We start from the raw sequence: 27132 nt of genomic DNA, 5'->3' as shown, positions 1-27132 counted from the left end.
GCGGCATTGGCAGCTGCTGCTGCTGCTCTGCAGCAGCGAAGAAGAAGAAGAAGGAGCGCTGAAGAGCGAACTTGGACCCCAGCCAAAGCTGGTGTGGTCGCCGCTCGCCGCCGCCTGGTCCCGCCGTTCGCCGGCCGCGGCCGGCCGTACGACGCCGGCCGGTTTTACTTTACCGCGCGGTTGCCGCCGCGCCAGCCTCCTACGGTACGGTGCACAGCACAGACGCCGCGGGGGTAGCTTAGCTAGAATCCAAGGCCGACTTTTTCTCCCTGGCGCCCGATCGGTGTGGGGCTGTTGCTCTGTACGCCCTGTCGCTACACGCCTACAACTACAGCAGGGTGTTTGGCCTGTACCGGCGACACGCGTACAGGTCAACCCGGTAGGTCGGCGGTCTGATCTCGTACGTACGTGCCGCTTCTCTCTCTCTCTCTCTCTCTCTCTCTCTCTCTCTCTCTCTCTCTCTCTCTCTCTCTCTCTCTCTCTCTCTCTCTCTCCATAGCACCCCTGTTACTCTCCATAGCAGCAGCAGGGAGCTTGGACGGGTCTCCGCGCAACCGCGCAAGTCAACTCGGACGGTAAAGTCAGTAATCTGGTCAGGGACGGGGGAACCGTGCGTGTGCGTATTCTCCTCTCCGCTCCAGCAGAAAAAGTGGGAGGTCAGCATCGTGAGGATCCCTGTAATTTTACTTTTCACCGCCCATTGTTACTAACTTACTATTAGCAGTTTACCACACTGGTGAGGCGCTGGCCAGCTTCGTAATCATTCCAGGAACGTTTTTTAATGGTGTATTTGCCAGCGATTTATAGCGAGAGTAAAAAAAAATAGTGTGGGCGCGGAGTGGGCTGGGTGAGGCGAAGTTTGGCAAACAACAGCCGAATTGTGTTGGCTCGCATAGGGCGGCGGCACCCGGGCCACCTTCGGCCCATCGCCAGTGAGGCACCTTGCGTGTCCATAAGTTGGTGTCACTCATACGACAACGTGTTACTACCATTAGTGATCCATAAGTGGCATTATTTGCTAATTAATTATGCTCTAGAGTTTGCTTAGTTTTACTTTTAGCAACCAGTCGTCGTTGTCAGCTGACAACATCGATGAGCGTACATGCTGTCCTCGGTCCACTGTAGAATTTCCCCGATCTTTCTGGTAATGTCGTCCTCGGTTACTATCTCGGCGATGACACGCGCCGGCCTGTAACCACCACCGCACATTTTGCGAAAAGGATAACCAGCTAGAAGAGAAACAGAAGAGAAGTATCGAGGCGTTCCGGGGGCCCTGCCACTAATTTTCGTAAGCTTTGGTCGAGAATTTTCTCCTGCAACGCCATGGAGTTGCGCGATTCTTGGACTGCGCCCCGCATCATCCAGGAAATACAGGCAACAGAGGCCTGCTCTGCACGTAATTCAAACCCTTGCTTCCAAACCTCTCCCTCCTGAATCCTGATCAGATCGATCAACCCGCGGATCTCTCTCTCTCCCGTTGGGCGAAGGAGATAGAGTCCTGGGCTCCTGGCCACAGCCGAGAGCCAAAAGCCCAACCGACACCGCGCGTCAACGTAGTAGAGGCAGGCCTCTCTCCCAACGAGCCCACCACTCCACCCAACGCGCAAGAGGCAACACAGCCAGCCACACACCCAGGCAAACGAGCCGGGTGAGCACGCCGCCGCCGGCACGACGAGAAAGCGGAGCCCTGTCCGTCGTGGACTCGTGGCCGCGTCTTTCCGTGGTGGAACCGATCTCTTACCGACATGGGAAGCGACGGCGCGAGCGCCAAGCGGGGCGATCCGTGGCTCGCCTGACTCGCAAGCTCATTTGGCTTTTGGGCGCTGCTGTTCCGTTTTGATTAATGATCATTTTTCTGAGTTTATATATAAAGCTGAAAAGCTCAGTTTTCTGAACTTTTTTTAGCTTTTTGAGTCTAGACAGTTAAAAGCATCATTTAAAAGTTATTAATGGCTTTTGAGAAGAAAAACCCAGAATAAACTTTTTAGAAAAGCTCTAAAAGCAGCAGCCTCTTACATACATGACAGATTTGCATGCTAGTCGGAGATACAGTACACGGAGATCACAGGCACCAGCGGTGCTCCGGAACAGGCAGGGAGCCGGTCGGACGCGCTTCGATTGTCACGACACGGAGCCACCGGGGGTACGATCGGCCGGCGCGCCTCAGGACGAGCACAGGGAGGCCTTCTGCTTCGCCAGCATCTGGTTCAGCTTGCCGACGAGCTGCCGGCTGCCGCACATATGCTCCCGGAACGACGCGCGCAGCCCCCGGAGCGCCGCCACGTCGCTGTCGTTGGAGGGTGCGTTCAGCAGCGTGGAGAAGAGCTTCCTCCACATCTCCACGTTCCAGTACCTGCGACAACGGGAGGCGGGGGGTTACGCGTCTTCCTCATTAACATCGTTCGCCGCGCGCGAGAGGCGAAGGAAGAATTCGAAATGGTGGGGACGCACCTTCTAAACGGCAGCTTCGGCTGGTACTCGCAGCCTCCCCCTGCCCTGGGCACCTTCTCGATGCTCATGGCCACCCCGTGTAGCATCATGTGCGCTATGACGCAGAGGCCGTACGTGTCGACCTGCACGCACAACGGCACAAGAGACCAGCGCACTTGTATCAGCGAGCGGCACACTCAATGACTGCTAGAGCAGCAGAGGAAACCACAGGCTCCTGACCTGATACGTCCAGTTCCGGTTTTCTTGCATCTCGACGCAGCTGAATCCCGACGTTCCGCAGTCCCCGTGGAACACGGTGCCAGGGCGTAAAAGATTCAGGTCAATGCCGCGGCCCCAGTCGACAAGGCAGAGCCCCTAGAACGCAGATTCCATAAAGCATCAGAAACCGGACTCCGATGCCCTCTAAGCAAGTTGCCCAATGTGTTTAGAATGGATATGCTCACCTGATTCTGCTCGTCTCTTGTTTCGCTTCTGAAGGTTTCTTCTGTGATATCCCCACTTCACGTACCAAGAGTAGAAGAAAGACAATGATTAGTAAATGGTTAGAAATAAGTTAATAAAAACGAGTTGACCAATGCTACATGTTGAACTGAAACATGGGGGGATTTGCAGTTGCAGGTATTATGGTTTGGGGATTTGCAGTTTGAACCCTTAATACTAGAGGAATGAAATGCATTTTGCATATTTCTTACCGAGCAAACAGATACAGCAGGAAAAGGGGGGCACATAAAGTGGCTACAGCAATGATATGATTACCTTGGATAGCAAACAAGCATGTTGTCAGGTTTGAAATCACCATGGATTATGCCAACACTATGCAGTGTTTCCAGCATTTGCAGCATCTCAATGGTATAATACATACATAAAACTTCATCCATATGCCGATCAACTACTAAATGGGAGTTTATGACATCCTGCAGAAGGTTCGAGTAATTACATCTTTGCAAACATCGATTGTCTGTACTTACATATTCCCTAACATAGATACTTAGGTAGTTTTTATAGAGCTGGTTTCTAAATGACTTTATTGTAATTACCAGAAGGGTTCCGTATGGCAAGTAATCACAGACTAGCACGCTGACATCAGAGAAGATATGCACTTCATGCACGTATCCGAAGCTTGGTCGCTGGAAGTAAAACAATTCATAGTATAAACATCATTATGGTATAACGAAAGAAGGTCGAGGCTTATCTAAAACCGAAATTTTGTACCTCAACTTCAGGTATACGCATATCAAGTTGGCGATACATGTAAAATTCCCAAGGAAATGGGGGATTCTGAATCTGCAAATGATGAATGATGTTTAGCAGTGCAACAAACCATGAAAGGCAAGTTTCACTAAGGCAATCGAAACATTGTTCACCTTCAGAGCAACCATTTCTTCTGCATTACCATCAACAGTGGCTTTGTATACTTTAGCAAAAGCACCAGTGCCAGTAGATCCTTTGATCTGATACTTTCTGCCACCTTGACACGAAAAAGGGGATTGCAGTTGCATTTAGTAATAACAACAACACAAATGAGCTTATTGAAACAAAAGAAGAGGATATATCTGCAAAATCTTAATTTATTCATTGCAACTTGGGAGTATCAATCATCAATTAGTCAAACTAGGAACATGGTTCAGAATGTATGACAACTTTGTGCAAGACTGAAACAAAATAATTTGAGTTATACCTAACTCAATGACCTTGTTTCTTAAAATATGCAGTGAAGAAGTTAAGGCCACTTTTCCGTAGTAGACCTTGTTACTCTTGTGATAGCCCTGTAAAGGATTTGTCGAACCCATGATGAGAGTTAAATGACACAAAGAAAAACTGTACATGCTAGTATGTGAACTTACAGCAAACTTCCTGAGGTCATCGTTAATTGTTTCCAGTAAAGTGTTCCTAGACGATACAGACCACGGATCTACCGCACTAGGTTCATTCTTCTGTTTTTTTGATGGCTGGAGACAAAAAAACAAAAAACAGAGTGAAGAATGAATATTAATCCACCAGGATGACAGGCACGAGGAAACTATACGCATGAAAATAATGCTATATGAAAGAAAGAACAACGATGAAACCTTTAAACAGAGAGTATGCGTAGTCAATAGAAAAGAATATAATAATATTTTGAATAAATTACTCCACAGGCTTGTGGAGTGCTATATCTTTACACAAAAAACCCACATATCCCTTTTTCTTTGTTTATACTCCATAACGCTTGGTACACTAAAGCTATGAAAATTAATTCCATCTTACCATAATAAAAATTTCTACAGCAGACAAATTCATGATAGAACATATGAAGGGTATGAATAAAAGAAAAGTGCATTCTGAAATTATTCCCAGTTATGACTAATCCAGAATCAACTGTATTTCTCACTCATAACATGATTACCAGTCTAATCTTATTATACTGCAGGGCATAGGAATTGAAATGATAAGCTTCCAGCTAATTAACATGGATCTAGGTGAAAACTGATATTATTGATGTATAAGCCAACATAATAAAAGAAGTATGAGGGAAGACATCGAGGCACATTAGCCTCAACCCATGTTCAACTCTCAAGCCATAAGAAACACACAAATGGATAAATGAAAGGAGAAGAATCACAAGCACAGGAATGTGCAGCTAATAACTGTGTGCAAACCCAATCAATCCACTGCACTAAAAATAGGAAACAGTCTTATTGTGATATAAAGGGCTTCCAAAAAAATAATGAGGTATGGCTCACATTATTATATAAGCTAACACATTGTTGACTGCCTGATAGGGCCAGCAATTCATTAGCTATGCGAGGTGATAAAATTATCTGAGAATCTTCATGCAGACCAAGCTAACTAAAAAAATGAACTGCCCTGTTTATAAACTCCACAAAATGTCCCACATTGGTTTCATTTTCTTGGTAGAAAGGGGCTTAATATTAGGAGTTAAGGACAGAAACAAGCTGTTTCTCACCGTGTAGTTATCGTTACTAGGAAGTCTAAGGTCTGAGCTACCTTGCAGGCTTGCACAGGTGCACAGACTTCTACAGGTGTGCATACCATATATTCGCAAAATAAAGTACAATTCAAATCAAATGAAAAGTAGTTGACAGACCATATTATCTCTTCTCTGTAGTACAGAATTCACATGAACCCTGCAGAGAAATTAAAGCAAGTTTTTCACAGTAGCAAGCTAGTCCAGTTTCTGGTCATACAAATGTATTGATAGACTTGGAAGTAATGTATGGGCATGATTTAAAATATACAATGTAGAATTTTCTGGTTGGACAGCAGTTAAGAACATTCACTGGAGAGCGCTGAGAAATCCAGTGACAATACAGAACTGACAGTCTAATGACCATAGGTCAAATGGCTCAGCGCAACCATGAGATCCTGATATGAAGGTTGCAATTGAATACAGAGTCCGTGAGCTATTTTGAATAGGCAGGAATGTGACGCCCAACATACGCATGACCTATTTCAATGGTCAACATGCTCGTGGCTGCAAGCAATATGAAATATTGCAAGGTTTGATGAACACGAAAATGTGGTGCTCAGCATGCAGGATAGAAACAACTAAATCACATCGCATAGTTACATACCTGTGCATCCAGGTCTGCCTCTTCTACAAAATGCTCCAGATGTTTCAGAAATGTCAAGTGTGTTTTCTTCAGATGATCGAGGGGCTCTGCTTTCCTAGTTAAGCCACAAAAGATAATTTACCATCACATCGACATGAGAACATCTGGTTGTATTGTATCTCCTCAGAAGTGAACTTCGAGTGGAACACTAACCTGGAGATACCAATCGCATACACCTTATCAGCCTCCTGCAGTTTCCCCTCAGCACATAGATACAATGCATATGATTCATAGAGCAGTGCATGTTCCAAGAACATTCGTTTCTCTTCCAGCTGCTTGTAAACCTTGGGAAAGGCCTCAGTTACATCCGCCTAAACAGCATGAATCACAAAAGACCCCGGAAAAATAAGAAAGAAAACAACTAGTAACCCTGGAGGAATGAGGTCAGAGTTGGTAAAAATTTACATAGAGAATCCAGATCTTCAGGAGGCGTGGATCAGTGGAGTACTGGTACTCATCCCCATATTTTTTAATGCATTCGGTCAAGTAACACTTGAGCTGGTCTAAGGCTGATGGGTCACACTGTGGCCCTGTCCCAAGCTCATCCATGGCCCTGCTGATAGACCTGAACACAAACCCGGAAACCAACCTAAGCAAACCAAGGACATGTATAGAAGCTCATGCCAACAGGGAAGCACATCACACTGATAAGTGATAATCTTATAAGATGTGCGTGATTCATAACTACGAATAATCAACCAAAAAAAAAACAAAGAGTGGCAAAATCGGAGCTGAAATCAAGTTATCACACCATTACAGCCTCGAGTCCGGAGTCGCCATAGTTGTGCATCCCAGTTCAATCCCACATCATACGCATGAGCGACCACAGGCGGAATCGCAAAGCTAGAGCCGCGAAAGCTAAATCACACGCCCAAACCAATATCCCCCAAACTGAACACGCTTAAGTAATCAACGGTGGACCCTCAGATACAAGCACACGCGCCCGTTCGGCGGAATCTCTCACTGTAACACTCTGAGGAAGCAAACTTCCACACGGATTCGCACAAACACTAAGCGAAATCCAAGTAACGGAGGCGGGGATTCGGGACTACCTGAGGTATGGGAGGATGGGATCGGAGGGCGGCGGCTCGCCGCCCTCCCGCGGAACCCTAAGAGAGGACCTCTGGAGCGGGCTGGAGGTGACCTCCGGCGCCGCGGCCGGCGTGCGGTCCAGAATCACCATGGCCGGCGATGGAGAGCCTCTGGATCGAACCCTGCAGCGATCGCCGCACGCGAGACGGCGACGAGCAGCTCTCCGCTCCTCTCTCGCGTGGGAGGCGAAGCTGGGGGGACGCTGCGAGAGTGGAGATGACTGGAAGAGAAGATGGTTGGCAGCTTGGCAGATGGGGAAATTTTGAACCGCCCTGGCCGTTGTTGTTTTTTTTTTTTTTGAGAGAGAGAGAGGAGTCCCGGCGACCCGGCCGCCGCTGCTGTGGGCGCGAGTAAGCCTGAGGCGTCCGTAGTTGGGCCATTTGTCGGTTGATCTGGGCTTCCATGGGCAGTAAGTGTAGTGGGCCTTCTTTCTTCCCTCGTAAGAAGGTCGAGTTGGGCTTCCATGGGCCGGGCACGGCGTCCGTGCCGACGTCTCTCTAGAAGCGACGGACGGACGGCCGTGATCGTTTGGAACGGCAGCGTGTTGGTGCCGGTGCCGCCGTCCGAGTAGCGTCGACGGCGGTTTGGGCAATTGTGCGTGGGTGTCGGAGCGAAAGCGGAGCGAGAGGGAGCTGGGGGAGGGATGGAGGCGCTGAGGAAGCAGGCGAGCAAGTTCAAGGAGCAGGTCGCCAAGCAGCAGCAGGTCAGGATCCCACACCCGAACACCCTGATGCTTCCTTGCGCCTCGCGATTCTTTTTACTGCCGGTGCGCGAAGAAAATGGGCGTGATCTCGCTTCGTTTAGTTTGGGCAATGTGTTGCGAGGCTGCCGCCAGGATATGGAAGCGAGATTTTGCTGCCGGATTTAGGGGGGGGGGGTCGCGCTTGTCCTGTGGTTGGATCTTTTGTTTCGATGCGAATTTGTGGTTCTTGGGCCGCGTGGATCTGCTTGCCGTGGGGTTGGAGCTTGGACCCGCTAGCTGCGTTTCCAGGATGAATGAGACTTCTTGTGTTCTGTTGAATCTTGCGAATTTGGATGGAATGTGAATCGGTCATTGTGGCTCTAGTGTGAAACCACTGCTGCAATTAATTGATTCCATGGCTGCGGAGGAAAAAAACATTTTTTTATAAGGTTTTGTGTTTCAGTAGGCACTGAATTCGGCACTTGGAGTTCTAGACTAGCCAAGGCACTTGTAATGATCATGGTGCTGTATGGATTGTGAAGTCCTTACCTGATGGAAGTGTGGTAAGGGCAAATTGGATGATTGTATGTTAGTTGAAGCGTACCATACCACGCTGATTTGACTTCTGTGTGTATTTATGTGAAACACGTCCCTTCTGTAAATTAAGATTTAGTATCTCATTATGTTTGGAATTGAGGCGCTATGTTTGCATGAGGAATCAGAAATATGTGTCTATTTTGTAATGTGTATGCAAAACCTTCGGCTCCTGCATTGTAGCAGTCTGATTGACATCATATTCACACAAATAGACAGGAATGGCATGTCTAGCTTCATGGGATAATGAATGGTTTTGTTTCCTACAATAATTTCCATGTTTTGATTGCATTCCTAGTAGTCATTTTTTATATTGTAAATTGCCTGCACTATAGTTTTTTCTTGTACTTGAGCAGTCATGTGTTCTAACAACACAACTTTCCCTTGTTGTCTATCTGAACTTATACTACCATAATGGTATCAATAGAAAAGCTGTCATGCTACTACATATGGAATTGACTGCTTGCAGATTTTTTTGCATTTTTGAAGTTTCTTTTTCCAAGCCTTTTTTTCTTTGCTAATTACAAGAAGGCAATAAACATAAAAGATCCCTGCTATATTGTTACTTGTTTCCTAAAGCCATGCTTATAAATCTGAAGCAGTCTGACTAAAGAGGGTATCCTATAGTTTGATTATGTGTAGTTTACTCAAGTTATTCTGTACACACCCTCAATTGAGGCATTAACTGTAGAGAACTTGAAAATGGCCTCAATTATGGCCTTATAGCTGATGCTATTGTTTTAAAATTACAAATTTTTTGGATGCAATGTTTACTGGTGCTTTAAAATTAATTCTTTCCTTGCTGACATTTTGTGATTTTACATTTTCAGGCTGTTATAAAGCAGTTCAGTACTACTGGTTATGAGCACTCAGATTCTGTTGTAATTGATGAGGTTGAACTACAGAGACATCTACAGCTTGACAAATTGTATAGCTCTACTCGTTCTGGAAGGGTAAGACTGGGAGATTCTAGACAGCCATAAGGACCTACCTATGTGATGTGAACACGTGGACAAAAATTGATGTTATATTAGCATTGTTCACTATAGAATGCTAAGCTTGATGAACTTAAACATCTGTACTACATCACACATAATCTTTGTATATTCAATGCATTAGACAATACTTTTTCTAAGTTATTGAATATGGAAGTGAAAATTAATATGATTGCAATATATGTTTTAATGGGTTTCATGATGGTAGTTGCTAAATTTACCTGATGTATACACATTAACAGGATTTCCAGAAGGACATTGTTAGAGCAGCTGAAGGTTTGGTATCTATTGGAAACAAGCATATTGAAGTGGGTAGGTGCCTATGTGGTTCATGTCAGTTATCCATGGTTTATTCCGTCAGGATAAGATTCCCTCACAGACTAGGAACAACGCAAAAAACAATTGTCTTATTTACATTTTCCCACATGGTAGATCCATTAGTTAGGGTTTGAAATTGGATGTCCACCTTCCAGAATTTAGTTTAGTACGAGGCTATGAGCTAGAATAACAACTTCTGCCTGTAGTTATCATGGACGATACTCCCTCCATTTCAAAATACTGGGTGTATTAGGATTCAAAAGTAAATTTTGAACAAATCAAATCTTAACATGTTTAGTAAACAAAAGATGTATTGTTAGATTCATATTTCAAATATCTTTGAATAGGATTTGTTTCATACAAATTGATAATATATCATGAGATAAGTTAATGGTCAAAGTATACTTGCATATCATAATATGTCTTATAAAAAGGAATTCAGGGAGTTATTGCTATGCCTTGCTAACCTGAGATTGAGAAGAATCAGGGCCTGCTTGGTTTGCTACCAAAATGTGGGCATGCCAATCTTTTTTACCAAAATCTTGACAGTTTTAGAATAACAGTTAGGTTACTTTTTGGAATCCAACCAAATGAGTCCCAAAATTTATAGGCTTGCCCATGTTTTGGCATGTCCACATTTTGGTAGCCAACCAAACATGCCTTTAATTGGTTTCATAGTTATTGCCAGGATATTTATAAAAGTTTTTTTTCAGCTTAGTTGCTCCAATTCTGCTTTAGAGCTCATATGCAAATCCCCTAACTGAAGATATAGTGAAATGGTTTGTGAAACAGTTGCATCTGTTCTTTCTTTTGGTCGCAGGAACAAAATTTTCGGAGGACTGCTATAGATATGGAGGTGAAAATAATGCAAGTGATGAAGCCCTTGCAAAAGCTGCATCATTATACGGAGGTGCTTTGAGAAATATTGAGAAAGAGTATGAAGATTTCAACAGAACTTTATCTTCCCAGGTAAGTGTTGTTTGTTCTTTGGGTTAATTTCCCACGTATGTCCTCTTTGTTTGAAGACAATTTTTGGAATTCAGGGGTAGGGGCTTTTGAAGTCTCTTGTTTGGTTGCCTGGTGGTATGAGGAATGCGCGTATTCGAGGGTATAACTACCACAAACCTATGGGTAGGGTTGCTAATATGAATGGAATCAAATAACTTGTTAATGGAAATTAGATACATGTCAGCCCATTAAAGTGACTCATTTTTAGCATGGATTTACTTTCTGGAAATTCTAGAAATTCATTGATGGATGTATTTTGTACTGGAAGTTGCAATTGGTAACCAGAGATTGTACTGACAGCCCCAGAATATTGAAAATGTTGTATTTCTTTTAGTAAAAGTTTCGCAAGCCCATGTGATTCAATTAGCCCATAAATAGAATTATCTAGTTTTGTCAAAACAAAAATGTTAAAAATCTATATCCTTCTGTATCTGTTTGTCCTTTACTTCCATGTGACTTCATTACTTTCTGTATGGAATTGGTAATCATGCGCATTGCACAATAATTTTGAAAATATTGTGGTTGTAGAACAGCTTTTATCAGTTCAAATTTGAGCTCAACCTCTGAAATATATTCCGTTTGATACAAGTATAAGAGCCTCAGTATGTGTTAGCTAGATATTTTGATTTCATTTAGATACATTCTTCCAATTGTTGGCGTTTCAGACTATAGACCCATTGAAGGCAATGTCTATGGGCACACCCCTGGAAGATGCTCGTGGCCTTGCACAGCGTTATAGCCGGATGAGACATGAAGCTGAGATCCTAGTATGTGAACTAGTTTCGATTATTGTTACTTCATTACTTGCATGCACCCTGATCCTTCTTGTTTGTGCAACAGTCTGCTGAAATTGCTAGAAGAAAGGCACGTGTCAGAGAAGCTCCAATTCCGGAGCACACTACAAAGCTTCAACAGTCTGAAGCTAAAATGATAGAGCACAAAGCTAGTATGGCTGTGTTAGGAAAGGAAGCAGCAGCTGCACTTGCGGCTGTTGAATCTCAGCAGCAACGGGTAACCCTTCAGCGGCTGGTTGGCATGGTGAGACTGCCTGCTTATAATAATGGTCATTCTATTTGCATTTTTTTTCATTCATCTGTTTCTTATCCTTGGCCATTCATCTTGTTGAAGGTAGAAGCAGAAAAATTATTCCATCTGAGATTAGCTGCAATACTTGATGATGTTGAGGCTGAGGTAGAGTTTTCACTTTTCACTTTGATTGGTAGGTTATGAAATTTCTCTTGCATTTCTACTTTTTTATGAATTCTTTTTCTGTAGATGTCCTCTGAGAAGCAAAAGAGAGAATCCGCACCACCTATTATATCTTCTCATAAGCGTGCTGAGAAATCCCAATATTTCCTTGCTGAGGTGAAAATGAGTAACCAGCCGTAAAGAGAAAATACATATACTATCATTTACGTTGAGCATTTTTTTTTCTTTGTGCTGCAGGCAGTGCATAACTTCAATGGAACCACAGATAAGGAACTGAGCTTAATTGTTGGCGATTATGTTGTTGTTCGTCAGGTTAGTGTGTTCTTAACAATTTCAGCTGTGTGAGTAATGTAGTTACCTCTGTCTTCCAGAATTGTTACGTAATCATAAGAAACTATCAGGTCAAATATTAACCAATTAGCATGTGGGAACTTGCCCTCCTGCAGTGAGTGCAGAATGACTGCCTACAGGCTTGTATGGATGAATCAGTCTATCAGTTACTAAAAGAAAAATAATCATACTGTGGTGGAAGCAATATAGCGATGAATTTACCCGTCCAACGACCAATAAACACGGAAACTATTCAACTAATTGACTGTGTGTGCTATTTTACTGTATGACAGCTTATTCTTTCCTTGCCTGTGACAGATTGCTCCCAATGGTTGGGCTGAAGGAGAAAGCCGAGGGAAGGCCGGGTGGTTCCCGGCTGCCTATGTTGAGCGGCGTGAAAATATCCCACCCAATAAAGTTTTCCCACAAGCATAAGATCATAAGCCTGTCATCTGTTTCCACTGTGCAGTGCTTACTGGTAGCAAATAACATTCCTTGACGTCAATGCACAGTTTGGCATTAGGGAGCCGTAAGTCTGTGTAACTTGTGAACCGTTTGATGCTTGTATCTTGTACATCTTATACTCTGGTTGTGGTCTAGACTTTAGAGAAGGCCTGTCTGCGCACTGTGCCTGCAAGCACACTGAAGATTTCGCCTTGCGTATGTATAACTACCCTTGATGTATCCATCATGTGATCGCGGAAGCATAGGTCGAAGACTGAGCCTATCCCTTCCTCTGCTACTGACGCCTTTCGAATGTAAAGTGATTCTTGATCCGTTTTTTCTTTTTGCTATTACTATATGTACCAGTGGTTCGCTGTTCTATGTTTTTCCTATTGATACCATCGTGCATCAGGGCTGTGAGCCTGCAACCTGTTTACTCAACCTGCAGAATTTCAGACTGCTCTCATGTGAGCTGTCTTCCACCATGCTAAACTATTTTCGTTTACTCGACTTCAGTAGTTGATTTCCCTAAAAAAAAGACTTAAGTAGTTGAGATCGTTATTGGATGGCAAGCGATGGCATGAGATTTCTGGCAATGTGGCAGTTATCACAAGAAATTCAATCCAATTCTTATGAACTGTTGAATTGGGTTTTGCACGCTTGAATATCCCAAGAATGCTGTACATGATTATTATCATGTTAAAATGTGTACATAAATGCATGGGTAACTCAGCGGGCATCCCAATGTCATAACAGATGAATTTTCAACTTGGACCAAACTAGTTAAACGTTATGCACAATTGAACATTACATCACCCATTCGCACTTGAGTCAATATCTCGATTCATACCATCACTCACCACATCAACTTCATCGGCAAAAAGTGTATATATTCCCTTATGCATGCCGATGGGAAGATAAGCTATAGGTAGATCTGTGTGCCATTTGTCAAGCTGCGCTCTATCTACCACAACATTCACATGGAATTCACGGCCGAAGTTATGTGTGTACGCTTTACTGAATGGGCAAGTAAATTGGTATTTATCTCCGCCCAGATGCCCTTTGCATGTCATAGGCACCCCATGAAGCGTGTGTTGCGCCAGGTCCATACTGAGAGGCAGAATCAGCAGCATTTGCCTGCAATAGAGAAGCCCTTTCAAATGAGGATTAAGGGATGTGAGGGCTGGTCCTGCATAAAATGAACTAGAGGCCAGAAGACATACTTGATTCATGCTGTACCCAGAGTTATAAGGATTTGGGGCAAAATTGCCCTTGGGATTCCCATAGCTTCCAACATAACCTGCATGGTAGTCAGCATAAATTATATCACACATACCACAAAAAGATTGAACTAGGTAATCAGCTTCACCTATTATGCCTGATACTGAACAGCCAACACAACATTTAAGTTTCACAACAGGATGGTAGTTACTAGTTTCTAAAGAATAGCATATGGATAGGTCAGGATTTAACACACAGATTTTTCAAATCTCAAATTCATAATCACTCTGGAAGCATCTTTTTTAAAACATTATCTTAACATTTGGCTAAATTTATTGCCTGGTGCAAGTGGTAGTGCTTGCCGCCTGTGAACCGAGAGGTCACAGGTTCGAGCGGTGGCCTCTACACATTGCACGATGTGTGGGAAAGACCTCCCGCTAATAACCTCCCCCAGACCCCGCACAGTGCGGGAGCCTACGGCACTGGGTACGTCCTTTTTATTGCCAAGGCAATCCCGCCTACTATTCACATAATTTGCAGAATTACTGTTCTGGACAGAAAATAAAAATAAAAGTATAAGCTTCCTCCTACTCAGATCATACCTTGATTTCCTGCAGACATAACAGCCCGTGACCTGTTCTCTGCGTTAGCAACCTCAGCTCGGAGTTTCTCCACTTCAGAAGCCACTGAAATTAAATTCTTCTGCATCTCTTGTCCCTGCTCATAACTCTCGGCATATCCTTTCTTCTCAAGCTCAATACCAGATCTGCATGTTGATCCATAATTATCATACAAGTTGAAAAAAGCAAAGGCATTCGTAGTAAAGTTGCCTTTCTCTGTATTACTCAACAGATGATTGAAATTCCATTGAATCTACTTGATGGACATATCATTCCAGTTTGGAGGTGTGCTTTGACTGTAGGCAGAACAGCCAAGACGGTTTCAGGACCAGGTGAAAGGGAAGAACAAAATGGCTACGACAATGATTACCGATAATGCTAATGGGGAGCCATGTTTTCAAATCGTCTAGTCGAACCTAGTCGCCATGGGACCGATCAGACGACTAGTCGCGATTAGTCGTCGATCAGGCCGATTAGTCGAGCTTAGTCGGTCCTAGTCGTCCTATGTGTCCCAGGACCGATATGATATATGTACTACATATTATTTAATAAAAAGCAAGTATGAAGGCAACAATAATGGTCGATTTTTCACTTATTTGTGAGAGATGATTTGTGAACTGTCCAGAACTCTGTATTCCTGTCCCATAGTCCATATTCCTGTCTCTCAGCCTCTATATACCAAAAACCTAATGGGCCACCTTGCCAGCCCATCACCGGCCGAGGCCCACAACGCAAACAACCCACAAAACAATCTCAAGTCTGATCGTTTTCCAACCTGATCGTGCGACTAATCGCGACTAGTCGACGACTAGTCGGACGACTAGAAAACTAGTCGCCCAGACCTACTCGGTGTCCCTTATCGAGGTCACCGGACTGATAAGCCCGACTAATCGCGACTAATCGCGATTAGTCGGACGACTAGATAACATGGATGGGGAGGAAATTAAATAAACCAGGAAAGAGAAGATAAAGTGTCACTATAAGTCTGATGTAATTTTCATATATGCCACAGATTGAAAAACCTTAGACCTGTGTTTGAAACAACGGGAATTGGTCAAAGACTTAATAGAGATCTACCTCAAATGCTGTGTTTCGTGTTTGGTCTCCTGGATCTCAGCTTTCAGTGCAGACACCTTCTGCAAGTCTTCTGCTGAACGAGCCAAATCCTGTGTTAACCCCTGGACCTGGCCCATGAGTTCCTGTCGTGCTGCACCCAGGTTTTGAATGTCCAGACGAACTTGTGCAAGCTCTGCTCTCATTTCATGTACTGCCCGGAGCTCTGCCTCCATCTTCATTGATCGCTCATAGACCTATAAATTACTTTTGGGCATTACAACCAAGACAACCGTAAATTAATTTTATTTGACACGTTTACAATCATTCTGGCAGTCTGCTCTGTTTACAATTCTTCCGTACGCTCTTCTCTTTATCACGCGATAGGGAGCAGGGCTATCTTATTCAACTAAGTCAGGCGGGCCATAGACTCAACGATACATGAATTTACATGATAATATAGCATGTAAGTATTTGAAAATGTCACCTGAAAATGAGGTATTGCCTCAAGCTAAAACATAAAAATCCTAAGTTATGCAGTTTCAAACCTACAATTAATGCAATTTCTTGGAAAATGCAGATACAAGTGTAACTAATAAAAAGTATAGCATAAAGAAACTTAGGTTCTAATTATGTCGCTTGTCTCTTCTACTTAGGCGGCTCTCCTGTCTAGTACCCAATTGCAACACAGTTCCCTCCTTGCCTTGCCAGCTACCAAACCCACTTAGGCAGCCAAAACCTGAGGCAAACTTGCCTCTTTTTCAATTATATGTAGTGTTTCATTGGCACGGGTGTGGATATCAGTGCTTAATCTAAGTACAGGTGAGGGATCTGCAGATTTTATTTTGGGACACACCAAATACCACTAGGAAACAAACACTGGTTTGGGGTGTTTGACTCGGCAAAAAGATTAGGAGATTTGTGCCCAGGTTGCATTTCTATATCCTCTTTCATATTTTCCAACTGCTGGTCCTATACAAGACGAAAAAATGGGTGAACATGCATGTTTTGACCTTTTTTGGCGATTTTAGTGGCCTAGGAAAGCTAGGATGTCATGCACAAACTTATCATGAAAGGTGGCGGTCTCCAAATACGGTGCCCAAGGGAGTGTCATAAACTTAAACAAAACAGATTGTTGGTTAATGGCATTACAAGTTTCAAGTTCACATGGCCAGTCCCAAATAGATCCACTGCAACACAAAATATACACTGAAAAATCAAATTAGCCCTAATCTTATGTCTGTATAGACACCAAACAAACATAAGAGAGCCTCCAGGCCAGGGCAGAAGCTCTACATAGCTTCAATTCTTGGGCTAAATTGAGCACGCTGTTTCCAGATAAGTATGCATTTGCAAATAATTTTGCAATGCGTAGAAACGAAGATACATTCAGGCTTCAGCACGCTGAAGCTCGTGGGGGGAGAGCATCCGCACCTCACGAAGACGTAGGTCGCCCTCCTCCTGAGCGGAGGTGAGCGCGCGCGCGGTGCGGCCGAGCTCGTGCCGCGCGGCGGCGACCTCCTGCACGAGCGCGACGTGCGTCGCGGCCAGCCGCTGGTTCTGTGCGAGCAGCGCGTGCGCCTCGTCGATCTCAGCGCCGAGCCGCTCCTCCAGCGCCGCCAGCATGTGCGGCTGGGGCGGCAGGGGACCGCCGCCGTGGCCATGGCCCGCGAAGTGGCGGAGATGCGGCGGCGGCGGCTGCTGCTGGTCGAGGAAGCTGTCGGGGTGCCCGGGCGGCAGGCGGGTCGGGTCGCGGAAGTCGTCGGGGTGGTGGCGCGGGGGCAGGCGCGGCGGCTCGCGGTAGTCGTCGATGTGGTGATGGGGCAGGAGGTGGGGGTGGTGCGGGTGGCGGAGCGGAGGAGGATGCGGGTGGTTGCCAGCGCTGCCGCCGCCGGGGTAGGGGTGTGGAAGTGGGTTGCGGTGGCGGCCGGCCATGGCGAGTCGCCGGACCCCTACCGATGGCGTGGTGAGGGTAGACTGTTTTCCCCCAATGACGTTTTTCGGGAGCTCAGCGAAGGATGAATCTTGCACGAACCACCTCGGATCTTGTGTTAAACAATGTTAGGGGCCTTAGGGCCTGTTTAGTTCCCAAAACTTTTTTGTGCTACAGTAATTTTGAATGTTTGACCATTAATTAGTAGAAGTATTAAATGTGGATAATTGATAAAACCCATTCTATAATTTTCAGACAAAATTGCGAGACAAATCTAATGAACCTAATTATGTAATATTTAGACAATACCGTGCTATAATAAACAATTTATAATAATAAATTAATTAGGCTTAATAGATTCGTCTTGCGATTTCTCATCCATCCGTGTAATTAGTTTTATCATTAATACTTCTAACTGGTGTCGTAAATATTTCGAAAAAAAATTGAATAATTTTTTTTGCGAACTAAACGCACCATTAGTACTTCATTGGGACTATTTGCCATATTTGTGTAGTACCACATGAACTTATGAACTTATTTTAGAACAGTTCGATATATATATTCCTACTAAACCAGGATCCGTGATACGCTTTTCTTGGATCCATGATGCTAATTCCGTACATTCTGGGCGCAATTTTTTGAACCATGATAATTCTTACCTAAGCGGCTATCATATCATGATATTTTGGCTCAACGTTTTTAATTTAATCCAAGAATAATTTGATTAAGGTTGATTTGCTATAATCCCTCCTGTACACGACGACAAGTAGGATGTGCTGTTGATAGATTTGTTGATGGAACCGACCTCGCGGGCCTGCGACTTTTGACAATTCGCGCCCTGACCCCGCGTCCGCCACCTATCAAAAAATTTATCAATTCCCCCCTCCCCCTCCCTCAGGCTCCAGATTCGGGGGCCCCAATACGAGCGACCTCGCCGCCTCCCCCGGCATCTCTCGCCGCCACCGCCGCTCGCCCTCTGCCTACCCGCCTCCCCCTTCCTCCCGCCCGCCTCGTCGCTTCCCCAGCTACATGCCACTCGCACTCTGCCGCATTAAGGCCAAACCCTAGTCGCCGCAGCTGCAGCGGTATCGGCGGGGGACGCCTCCTACCTCCCCGAGCTGTGATCCGAGGCGACTCAGTGCCAGCCCACGACCTCCGGCTCTCCGATTCCTCCCGCCGACCATCACCATGGAGGTCGTCCCCTGAGCTTCCTGTGTGCTTCGAGTACGCTTGTATTCTTGCGCTTACGTCGAGACGGCTTCCCGTGTTTGCTTCCTTTCCTTCTGCAGGGGAACGGGATCGGGGAGGTCGACATGGACGCGACGATGGCCACCCTTGGCCCAGAGGACGACACGACACAAGGGCTCATTTTGCCGAGTAAGGTCATGTACCGGCCCCAGGCTGGGAAGTCCGTCCTAGGTATGAATCTGGTGCTTGTGCGGTGTCTGTTGATGGACCCATGTTGCTTGTGGTTTGCTTTTCCCTCATTAACAACGTGCAGGCCTATGAACTGATTGCTGGTTACAGTTCTATTGTGTCCATAGAATTTCAGTGAGCTAACTCTAGGTCTGTGCTTTGGCAGGTCTTGATGACCTCGCTCGCAGAAAGCGGGCCTCGGAAGGCAGCAACGTGTTTAAGCCTCCCCTTCCCAAGGTAGCTGTTGCTGCCAGTTCTGTCGATGAAGATGAGAAGCCAGGACCTGCCGAGAATGAGGCGAAGAGCCTGTCCACAGTGGGTCGCAGTAATTCATCGCGTCGCTATCGAGGAAGTGCTTCTGATGATAAAACATCTTCGAATGGTGCGTCTTATTCTTTGAACAAAATACATGAGTTTCTGCTGGCTGTAGGGCTTAGAGGAAGGGCAGCTGCACCAGCAGCGTTGTGGTGCGGGCAGGTGCCAATCAGTGGTGCTCAGTTGCTCACTGCAGGGGAGTAATAAAACTGAGTGGTTAGTGAGGGGGGAGTGGTGTAGCTGCAGCGAATCTGGCAGTGGGAACACCGCCAGTGATGGGATGATGAGGATGTGTCGGGGCGACTCCCTGTCAAGGCTGTCTACTCTCTACTGAAGTCTTACCCGGGAATCACGGAAGAGTGACCTAATAGTGCTTCCGTTAGCTGATATATAGACCCTTCTAGTGCTACGTTTTTATGGCAATTCATTTGCATTCATCTGTAAATTGTAACTAAATCTTTCTCTTCGTTTTTGGAACCAACAGTTGCTCATGAGGATGAAAGGGTCCCAACACCCAGCCATCGGGATGAGGCCCACCGGCAAGAGGTCAGTATCACATGGAAATTACATTCCCACCTGCTTGTTTTGGAAATTACATCAATAATTTCATTACTTTTATCTTGACCTTACTTACAAGTCAAAATTGTATGCCTGTTACTTTACAGACCCACATCTCTAGAAGCTCTCAATGTTCCCGTGCTTATGACACTCCTCGTAGTTATGACTACTACGATGATAGAGGATCCCGTGATAAACGAGGTGACCGTGAGAGATCTACATCCATTGGCTATAACAGTAGTGGAAGGCGAAGATACCATGATGATAGGGAATCTCATACTAGGCGTGATGAGCGTGAGAGATCTGCATCCATTGACTATGCTAACAAGAGAAATCGACATGAGCATAGCTCGAGGAGCTCAAGAACACCTGGTACCGTTTTGGGATGGGATTCTTTTTTAACTCTCACTCACTGCTTGACACTTTACTGATATGAGTATGGTTGCCATTGCGAATGTTAGCAAGATCTGATTGGGATGATGGATGCTGGGAATGGGAAGATACACCTCGTCGAGATTACTGTGATGATCGACCTGGCTCTCGAAGGCAGCATCCAACACGATCTCCTATGCTTGTTGCTGCATCCCCAGATGCTCGTTTGGTGTCTCCTTGGTTAGGTGGGAACACACCGCGCTCAGCAGGTAAATCAAGCTAGCTAGAATATCTGCAAGATTGCTTTGTTTCTATGAAGTAAATATACTCTACATCTGAGTTACTTGAATAAATCACTAAACTAATCATAATGTGATGTTGTGAATGTCCAGCTTCCCCATGGGATAATATATCCCCTTCACCTGCCCCCATACGCGCTTCTGGTTCCTCAAAAGGGTCTTCTTATTCAGGTTCTGGTGGAAGATCACACCAGCTTACATATTCATCAACAGCTGGTTCTAATGTAAGCTATAATTTGATTTTATACAACATAATTTTACTTGTTTTAGGAAAATACTATTTTACTTCATGCTATCAAATGTGATTTTCCTGGTTATTAAAACGACGTTTAAACGTCGTGAAAACGACGTTTAAACGTCGTGAAAACGACGTTTTCACGAGAAAACGTTCTTGTGAAATCGACGTTTAAACGTTAAAACGTCCGTTTAAACGATAAAACGTCCATCGTTTCGTTAAAATCTACTCTCTATTCGTTTCGTCGTTTTATCGTTTTAATAACCCTGGTGATTTTGTATTCTATTTTGTACTGCATAATTTAATCAACCATATGGTTTTGTCCAGTCATACTGTCATCCAATTTTGTAGTGTTTTGACAACAGTCAGTGGCTACTTCTAGATGTCTGTAATGGAAAGGTCTATACAATATAGTTATTTTGTTTGGATGAACATGTACACCTCACTGCCTGCTTTATGCTGGTCCTCTTTCTTTAGGTTGATTTATACTTAAATTTAATAAACAGTGAGTCATGAGCTAGGATTGTCATTTAGTTGATGTAGTTACTTCTAAAAAGCTCTATAATCATATGTGTTTTAGGATTACTTATCTTGTTTTAGGAATCATTTTTTTGCTTTATTTAGTCATTTAGTCAATCAACATTGTGAAACTTTATTACGTATAGTCAATCAACATACTGATAGCAACCTGGTGAGATGACCCTGTTTCTTTAGTTTACCGTTAGACTTTTAAAGGTTCTAATTTTATTTCCTCAGCATGTTTTTATCATAAGCTACAAGTTTATAACTGCTACCTTGTTATCCCAGGTTATAGATGCTGATAGAAGCCCCTCAGATCCTGATAGGAACCATGAGATAACCGAGGAAATGATGCAAGAGATGGATTATAATGCTGATCGTGCATGGTAATTTTCCTTAAATAAACCTTGCTTAGTTTTTTTTACAGACTGGCAATATTGTAGGTGCTGTATGATCTTTGTTGGCATCACAATTATAAGCAAAAGCTTTCCGATTCTACATTTTACAATGTTTGCTTCCAAAAAATATGGCAATGCCATCCGCCAAAGTGGCAAGGCATATATATATATATATATATATATATATATATTACTTAACATATTGACATTCTCAGTGTGAACATATTCTATTTGTATTTAGCATACAATCCTAAGTTCTTGTACCTTAGCGTGCTTTCTTCAGTGTTCTAGTGCAGGAGAATCAATACATGACCGAACAGTCTTATAGCCATATAACACCAAATATAATTAACCAATCCTCTGACCTTTGCAAATTATTCAGGTATGACTGTGAAGAACACACAACCATGTTCGACGGTGATAATGCTATGTATCTTGGAGATGAAAGTTCATACAAAAAAAAGGAAGCACCGATGCCGAAGAAGCTGGTAAGTTCCTTGTTTGTTTACCAATATGATACTTTCAAGTACATCATGTACTTTGGCTTCACACCTGGTAGGCTACTAGCGAAATGCCTGCAATAAGTAGGGCGTGATAATACAACCGCAATTAGAGACATGCTTTGTTTTCCTTGATCATTCTTCGACTTCCTATCTTCTAGCAACATGTTAGGTTTTACTCCTACTAATTTCGCATCCTGATGAGATTGATAGCATATGAAGTGCACCATCAACAAAGGAAATCGAATCAACCTTATTGTATGATTCATAATTTCATATAACTTCTTTTCGGTATAGTCAAACTGTGCGTTCAGAAATTAGAAGACAATCTAAATTTTTTGTTCCAACATTTCAATTATTTCCAGTAAACTGTAGCTTTTGTAGCCTTAACTTTTGCAGTATGCGATGCATTTGTACTCTTTTTTTGACAGCTATTTCTCTTGGCTGCAGACTCGTAGAGATGGTAGTCTGATGACCCTTGCTCAGAGCAAAAAGTTGTCACAGATGACTGCTGATAATGCTCAGTGGGAGGATAGACAATTGTTGAGATCTGGAGCTGTTAAAGGAACAGAAGTCTAGACTGAATTTGATGATGAGGAGGAGCGGAAAGTAATACTTCTTGTGCATGGTACCTATCAAGGCTTCCTTCTATCTATTTGTTTTTGTTGTTTAAGAGTTGTGATTCAGTAAGCTTTAATCATACCACATGTTAGAAAGCATCCCTTTGTTTCTCATGGAAGGTTGCGATAGATGCAAACAATTTCTATGAAGATCGTTAAATATGTTTGTGATGGGATGTCACCAGGATAGTGCTATTTAACTGATCAACATGGAGCTGTTTGTCTCTGTATTAGTTGGTATTAGTGGCTAGAGATGATGGCTCATACATGATAATCCTTCAGAGCAAGATGTGGCTATTGTTAACATGTATGGGATTCAGTACGCATGTTCCAATCGTTGTGTCAACCCAAAACTTATACTATATCTTAATCTAGCGTCCCTTTAAATTTCCTTTATGTCATTATTTGTACATGAGACAGAAAATAAAGTAACGTGTGTGAATATTTGTTCTTTTACTTGAGGACAAGGCTTTCTGCCTATCTACAGTATCCTGATGCAGTTGAAGTTGACAAGCTGTTGTCTTAATCTTTGGCAGACACAAAGCCTCCGTTCCTGGATGGACGAGTTGTATTCACAAAACAAGCAGAACCTGTAATGCCACTGAAGGATCCTACATCTGATATGGCTATTATTGCACGTAAAGGTTCTACTCTGGTTAGGGAAATTCGTGAAAAGCAGAGCATGAATAAATCAAGGCAACGATTTTGGGAGCTTGCTGGATCTAAGCTTGGGAACATCTTGGGTGTTGAGAAAACGGCTGAACAGGTAGGTTTCCACATCTCTACATGTATCTATGTGTTTTTAAAAATACAGTTCATTGTCCTTACTCACCTTTGAAAATTCAGGTTGATGCAGATACAGCTGTTGTTGGCGACCAAGGAGAGATTAATTTTAAAGAAGAAGCAAAGTTTTCTCAACATTTGAAGGAAAAAGCAGAAGCTGTCAGTGATTTTGCAAAATCAAAGTCTCTTGCTCAACAAAGACAATATCTTCCAATATTTACTGTCCGGGATGATCTGCTACAGGTTTGTACTTGGGTTTGTATTTATCACGAGCTTTTTAGTTGTGTCAAGATTTCCCTCTTGGTGTCTTACTTTCCTCTGCTTCAAGGAATTTAGTATATTGAAAGCTGTACCACAAGTTCTGTATACTGTAAATGTTCAACATCCAAAATGATTGGAACTTTGAGCTATGGCTTTGATGAATGAAGAAATACCTATGCATAAGGAGAAAGGGCATGATGCAGATTGTTGCTCTTTCATTTAGAGAACTTTGATAATTTTATATTAAACATCTTTTGGGATTGCTTGTGTGTACATCATGCTTGAGGCGAACAATTAATTTTGCATTTAGCTTGTTTGAAATGATAGTAGCCCGGTATAGGAATAACATAGTCTTATTGATGTATTGAGCAGGTTGTGCGTGAAAATCAAGTAATTGTGGTTGTTGGTGAAACTGGTTCTGGGAAGACTACTCAACTAACTCAGTATCTGCATGAGGATGGATATACTAGCACAGGAGTTGTTGGTTGTACCCAACCAAGGCGTGTGGCTGCCATGAGTGTTGCTAAGCGAGTCAGTGAGGAAATGGAGACTGATTTGGGGGATAAAGTTGGGTATGCCATACGATTTGAGGACGTCACTGGTCCAAACACTATAATAAAGGTAAACTGCTAGTGGCTTGTTTGTTTTTACGCTAAAGTTCCAACACATTTAGACATTTGCCTTTCTGTATCAGGTTTCATTACCGTTTTAGTGTTCTTTATTGCCATTATGTGTTTAGGCACTGCATGTGTTTGTGCTCGAATACAGCCTTGTAGGAGGGCTTATTATAAAGGTCCTAGGCTCCTTGCACTATCATTTGTGATCACATCTGACCGCTTGACTGAAACTTGGGCCAGATTTCCATTATTATGTTACTTTAACTTTGATCAAGTTTTAGTTGTTTTGTATGGTTCTCCTGCCATCCTACAAGTAACAAAATTAATTGTTGGCCATTTGCAGTATATGACAGATGGAGTGCTGCTCCGTGAAACCTTGAAAGATGCTGACCTGGACAAGTATCGGTATGTTGCTAACTTCTCCCTTCCTCAGTATTTGATAGAGCTTGGGATGTCCCAATATACCTTAGATGGTCTGAGTACGACTTGCCATACTAAAATTTTCCCCCTCTCCCTGTTCTTTTGTAGTGTTATTGTCATGGATGAAGCACACGAGAGGTCACTCAACACTGATGTTTTATTTGGTATATTGAAGAAGGTTGTTGCACGCAGACGGGATTTTAAACTAATCATCACATCAGCAACCCTAAATGCAGACAAGTTCTCCAAGTTTTTTGGAGGGTAAGATAACCTGATAGGTATCTTTATTCCAAATAAAATGTTGGCCATGCTTACATGTGCAAGACCACTAACTCTTTCCTTTGTTTTCAGTGTGCCAATATTCCATATCCCAGGCCGGACATTCCCAGTTAACATTATGTTCAGCAAAACGCCATGTGAGGACTATGTGGAAGCGGCAGTGAAGCAAGCAATGACTATCCACATAACCAGTGGCCCTGGTGATATTCTCATCTTCATGACTGGGCAGGAGGAAATCGAGGCTACCTGCTATGCTCTTGCTGAACGCATGGAGCAGCTGATATCATCATCCACAAAGACTGTGCCCAAGCTGGAGATTCTGCCCATCTACTCACAGTTGCCAGCTGACTTGCAGGCCAAAATCTTTCAGAAGGCTGAAGAGGGCGCTCGCAAATGTATTGTTGCCACCAATATTGCTGAGACCTCATTGACAGTGGATGGTATCTTCTACGTCATCGATACTGGATATGGGAAGATGAAGGTGGACAACCCACGGATGGGTATGGACGCGCTTCAGGTTTTTCCCGTCAGTCGGGCAACTGCTGACCAGCGTGCAGGTCGAGCAGGAAGAACTGGCCCTGGCACCTGCTACCGGCTGTTCACAGAATCAGCCTACCAGAATGAGATTCTTCCTAACCCTGTGCCTGAGATCCAAAGGACCAACCTGGGGAATGTGGTTCTTTTACTGAAATCCCTGAGAGTTGAAAATTTGCTCGATTTTGATTTCATGGACCCTCCTCCCCAAGAGAATATCCTCAACTCCATGTACCAACTCTGGGTGTTAGGAGCCTTGAACAATGTTGGTGGCCTTACAGAAATTGGCTGGAAGATGGTGGAGTTCCCGTTGGATCCGACTCTAGCAAAGATGCTTCTCATGGGGGAGCAGCTTGGGTGCCTTGATGAGGTGCTGACCATAGTTTCCATGCTATCGGTACCCTCGGTCTTTTTCCGGCCCAAAGATCGAGCAGAGGAGAGTGATGCTGCACGGGAGAAGTTCTTCGTCCCAGAATCCGACCACCTAACGCTCCTGAACGTGTATCTTCAGTGGAAGTCTAACCAATATCGAGGAGACTGGTGCAATGATCACTTCCTCCATGTCAAGGGTCTCCGTAAGGCTCGGGAAGTGAGATCTCAGCTGCTGGACATACTGAAAACCCTGAAGATCCCCCTGACATCATGCCATATGGAATGGGATGTGGTCAGGAAAGCTATCTGCTCTGCATACTTCCACAACTCTGCCCGATTGAAGGGTGTTGGGGAGTACGTCAACTGTCGGAACGGGATGCCTTGCCACCTCCACCCCAGCAGTGCACTCTACGGCCTTGGCTACACTCCAGACTATGTCGTCTACCATGAGCTCGTCCTGACCACCAAGGAATACATGCAGTGTGTCACCGCGGTTGACCCGCAATGGTTAGCAGAGATGGGGCCCATGTTCTTCTCGGTGAAGGAGACAGATACCTCCCTTCTGGACCATAAGAAGAGGCAGAAGGAAGAGAAGACGGCAATGGAGGAGGAAATGGAGAAGTTGAGGCAGGAACAGGCTGAGGCAGCCCGCATTGAGAAGGAGAAAGAGTGGGAGAAGAGAGCGAAGCAGCAGCAGCAGGTTGCCATGCCCGGTCTGAAGAAGGGCGCAACGTATCTAAGGCCTAGAAAGATGGGTTTGTAGGTAGAGGTCGGGAAACTGTTAACGGTGAACTGTGATTTCGTTGTTAGGATGAGATCATGAGATCACTTGTACAATACTTGCTGATTCGTGGGGTAATGTAGCCTGTACTCATGTCAAATAATACACAAATGACCTTGAATGTAACAGCTACAACATGGAGAAGTGAAGAAAAAAAAAAAGTAGTTTCTGGTCTAGATTTTGCATCAATTGATTTTAGCATCTCAGTGTCTTAAATCCAGGGGGCAGGTGCTTTTAAATGCTCCTATGTCGATGTCTGTACTATACATTGACTTAAACAACGTCGTAT

The 27132-nt window shown here is 44.0% G+C and overlaps 4 protein-coding genes across 4 annotated transcripts; 2 read left to right on the top strand and 2 right to left on the bottom strand.

The window, feature by feature from the left end:
• Nucleotides 1–1923: 1923 nt before the first annotated feature.
• Nucleotides 1924–7433, bottom strand: LOC120661454 (mitotic checkpoint serine/threonine-protein kinase BUB1-like). Its single transcript, XM_039940321.1, has 14 exons — nucleotides 7118–7433; nucleotides 6471–6630; nucleotides 6219–6376; nucleotides 6027–6120; nucleotides 4296–4400; nucleotides 4130–4217; nucleotides 3816–3919; nucleotides 3664–3735; nucleotides 3489–3578; nucleotides 3208–3365; nucleotides 2895–2949; nucleotides 2671–2805; nucleotides 2452–2573; nucleotides 1924–2353 (listed from the first exon to the last, which is right to left on the bottom strand). Exons 1-14 carry the CDS (start codon nucleotides 7246–7248, stop codon nucleotides 2164–2166), a joined length of 1662 nt encoding a protein of 553 aa, XP_039796255.1. The 5' UTR covers nucleotides 7249–7433; the 3' UTR covers nucleotides 1924–2163.
• Nucleotides 7434–7738: 305 nt separating this feature from the next.
• LOC120661455 (SH3 domain-containing protein 3-like) lies at nucleotides 7739–13122 on the top strand. Its single transcript, XM_039940322.1, has 10 exons — nucleotides 7739–7860; nucleotides 9264–9386; nucleotides 9671–9740; nucleotides 10567–10715; nucleotides 11420–11521; nucleotides 11595–11792; nucleotides 11883–11945; nucleotides 12030–12119; nucleotides 12201–12275; nucleotides 12612–13122. The coding sequence occupies exons 1-10, from the start codon at nucleotides 7801–7803 to the stop codon at nucleotides 12726–12728; spliced, it is 1047 nt and encodes a 348-aa protein (XP_039796256.1). The 5' UTR covers nucleotides 7739–7800; the 3' UTR covers nucleotides 12729–13122.
• Nucleotides 13123–13402: 280 nt separating this feature from the next.
• LOC120661453 (protein FLX-like 1) lies at nucleotides 13403–17653 on the bottom strand. The gene is made up of 5 exons (XM_039940320.1): nucleotides 17066–17653; nucleotides 15656–15888; nucleotides 14561–14724; nucleotides 13961–14037; nucleotides 13403–13874 (listed from the first exon to the last, which is right to left on the bottom strand). The coding sequence occupies exons 1-5, from the start codon at nucleotides 17564–17566 to the stop codon at nucleotides 13779–13781; spliced, it is 1071 nt and encodes a 356-aa protein (XP_039796254.1). The 5' UTR covers nucleotides 17567–17653; the 3' UTR covers nucleotides 13403–13778.
• Nucleotides 17654–18437: 784 nt separating this feature from the next.
• Nucleotides 18438–27032, top strand: LOC120661452 (pre-mRNA-splicing factor ATP-dependent RNA helicase DEAH7-like). The gene is made up of 16 exons (XM_039940319.1): nucleotides 18438–18758; nucleotides 18854–18983; nucleotides 19147–19362; nucleotides 19780–19841; nucleotides 19961–20225; nucleotides 20315–20494; nucleotides 20618–20748; nucleotides 21567–21664; nucleotides 22059–22164; nucleotides 22627–22804; nucleotides 23333–23562; nucleotides 23643–23822; nucleotides 24213–24461; nucleotides 24801–24862; nucleotides 24986–25138; nucleotides 25229–27032. Exons 11-16 carry the CDS (start codon nucleotides 23392–23394, stop codon nucleotides 26823–26825), a joined length of 2412 nt encoding a protein of 803 aa, XP_039796253.1. The 5' UTR covers nucleotides 18438–18758; nucleotides 18854–18983; nucleotides 19147–19362; nucleotides 19780–19841; nucleotides 19961–20225; nucleotides 20315–20494; nucleotides 20618–20748; nucleotides 21567–21664; nucleotides 22059–22164; nucleotides 22627–22804; nucleotides 23333–23391; the 3' UTR covers nucleotides 26826–27032.
• Nucleotides 27033–27132: the final 100 nt, after the last annotated feature.

The sequence above is a fragment of the Panicum virgatum genome, chromosome 2N (genome assembly GCF_016808335.1).
Source record: "Panicum virgatum strain AP13 chromosome 2N, P.virgatum_v5, whole genome shotgun sequence".
Classification (NCBI taxonomy): Eukaryota; Viridiplantae; Streptophyta; class Magnoliopsida; order Poales; family Poaceae; genus Panicum; species Panicum virgatum.
The sequence above is the reverse complement of the archived record's forward strand: the minus strand, read 5'-3'. Positions and strand labels throughout refer to the sequence as shown.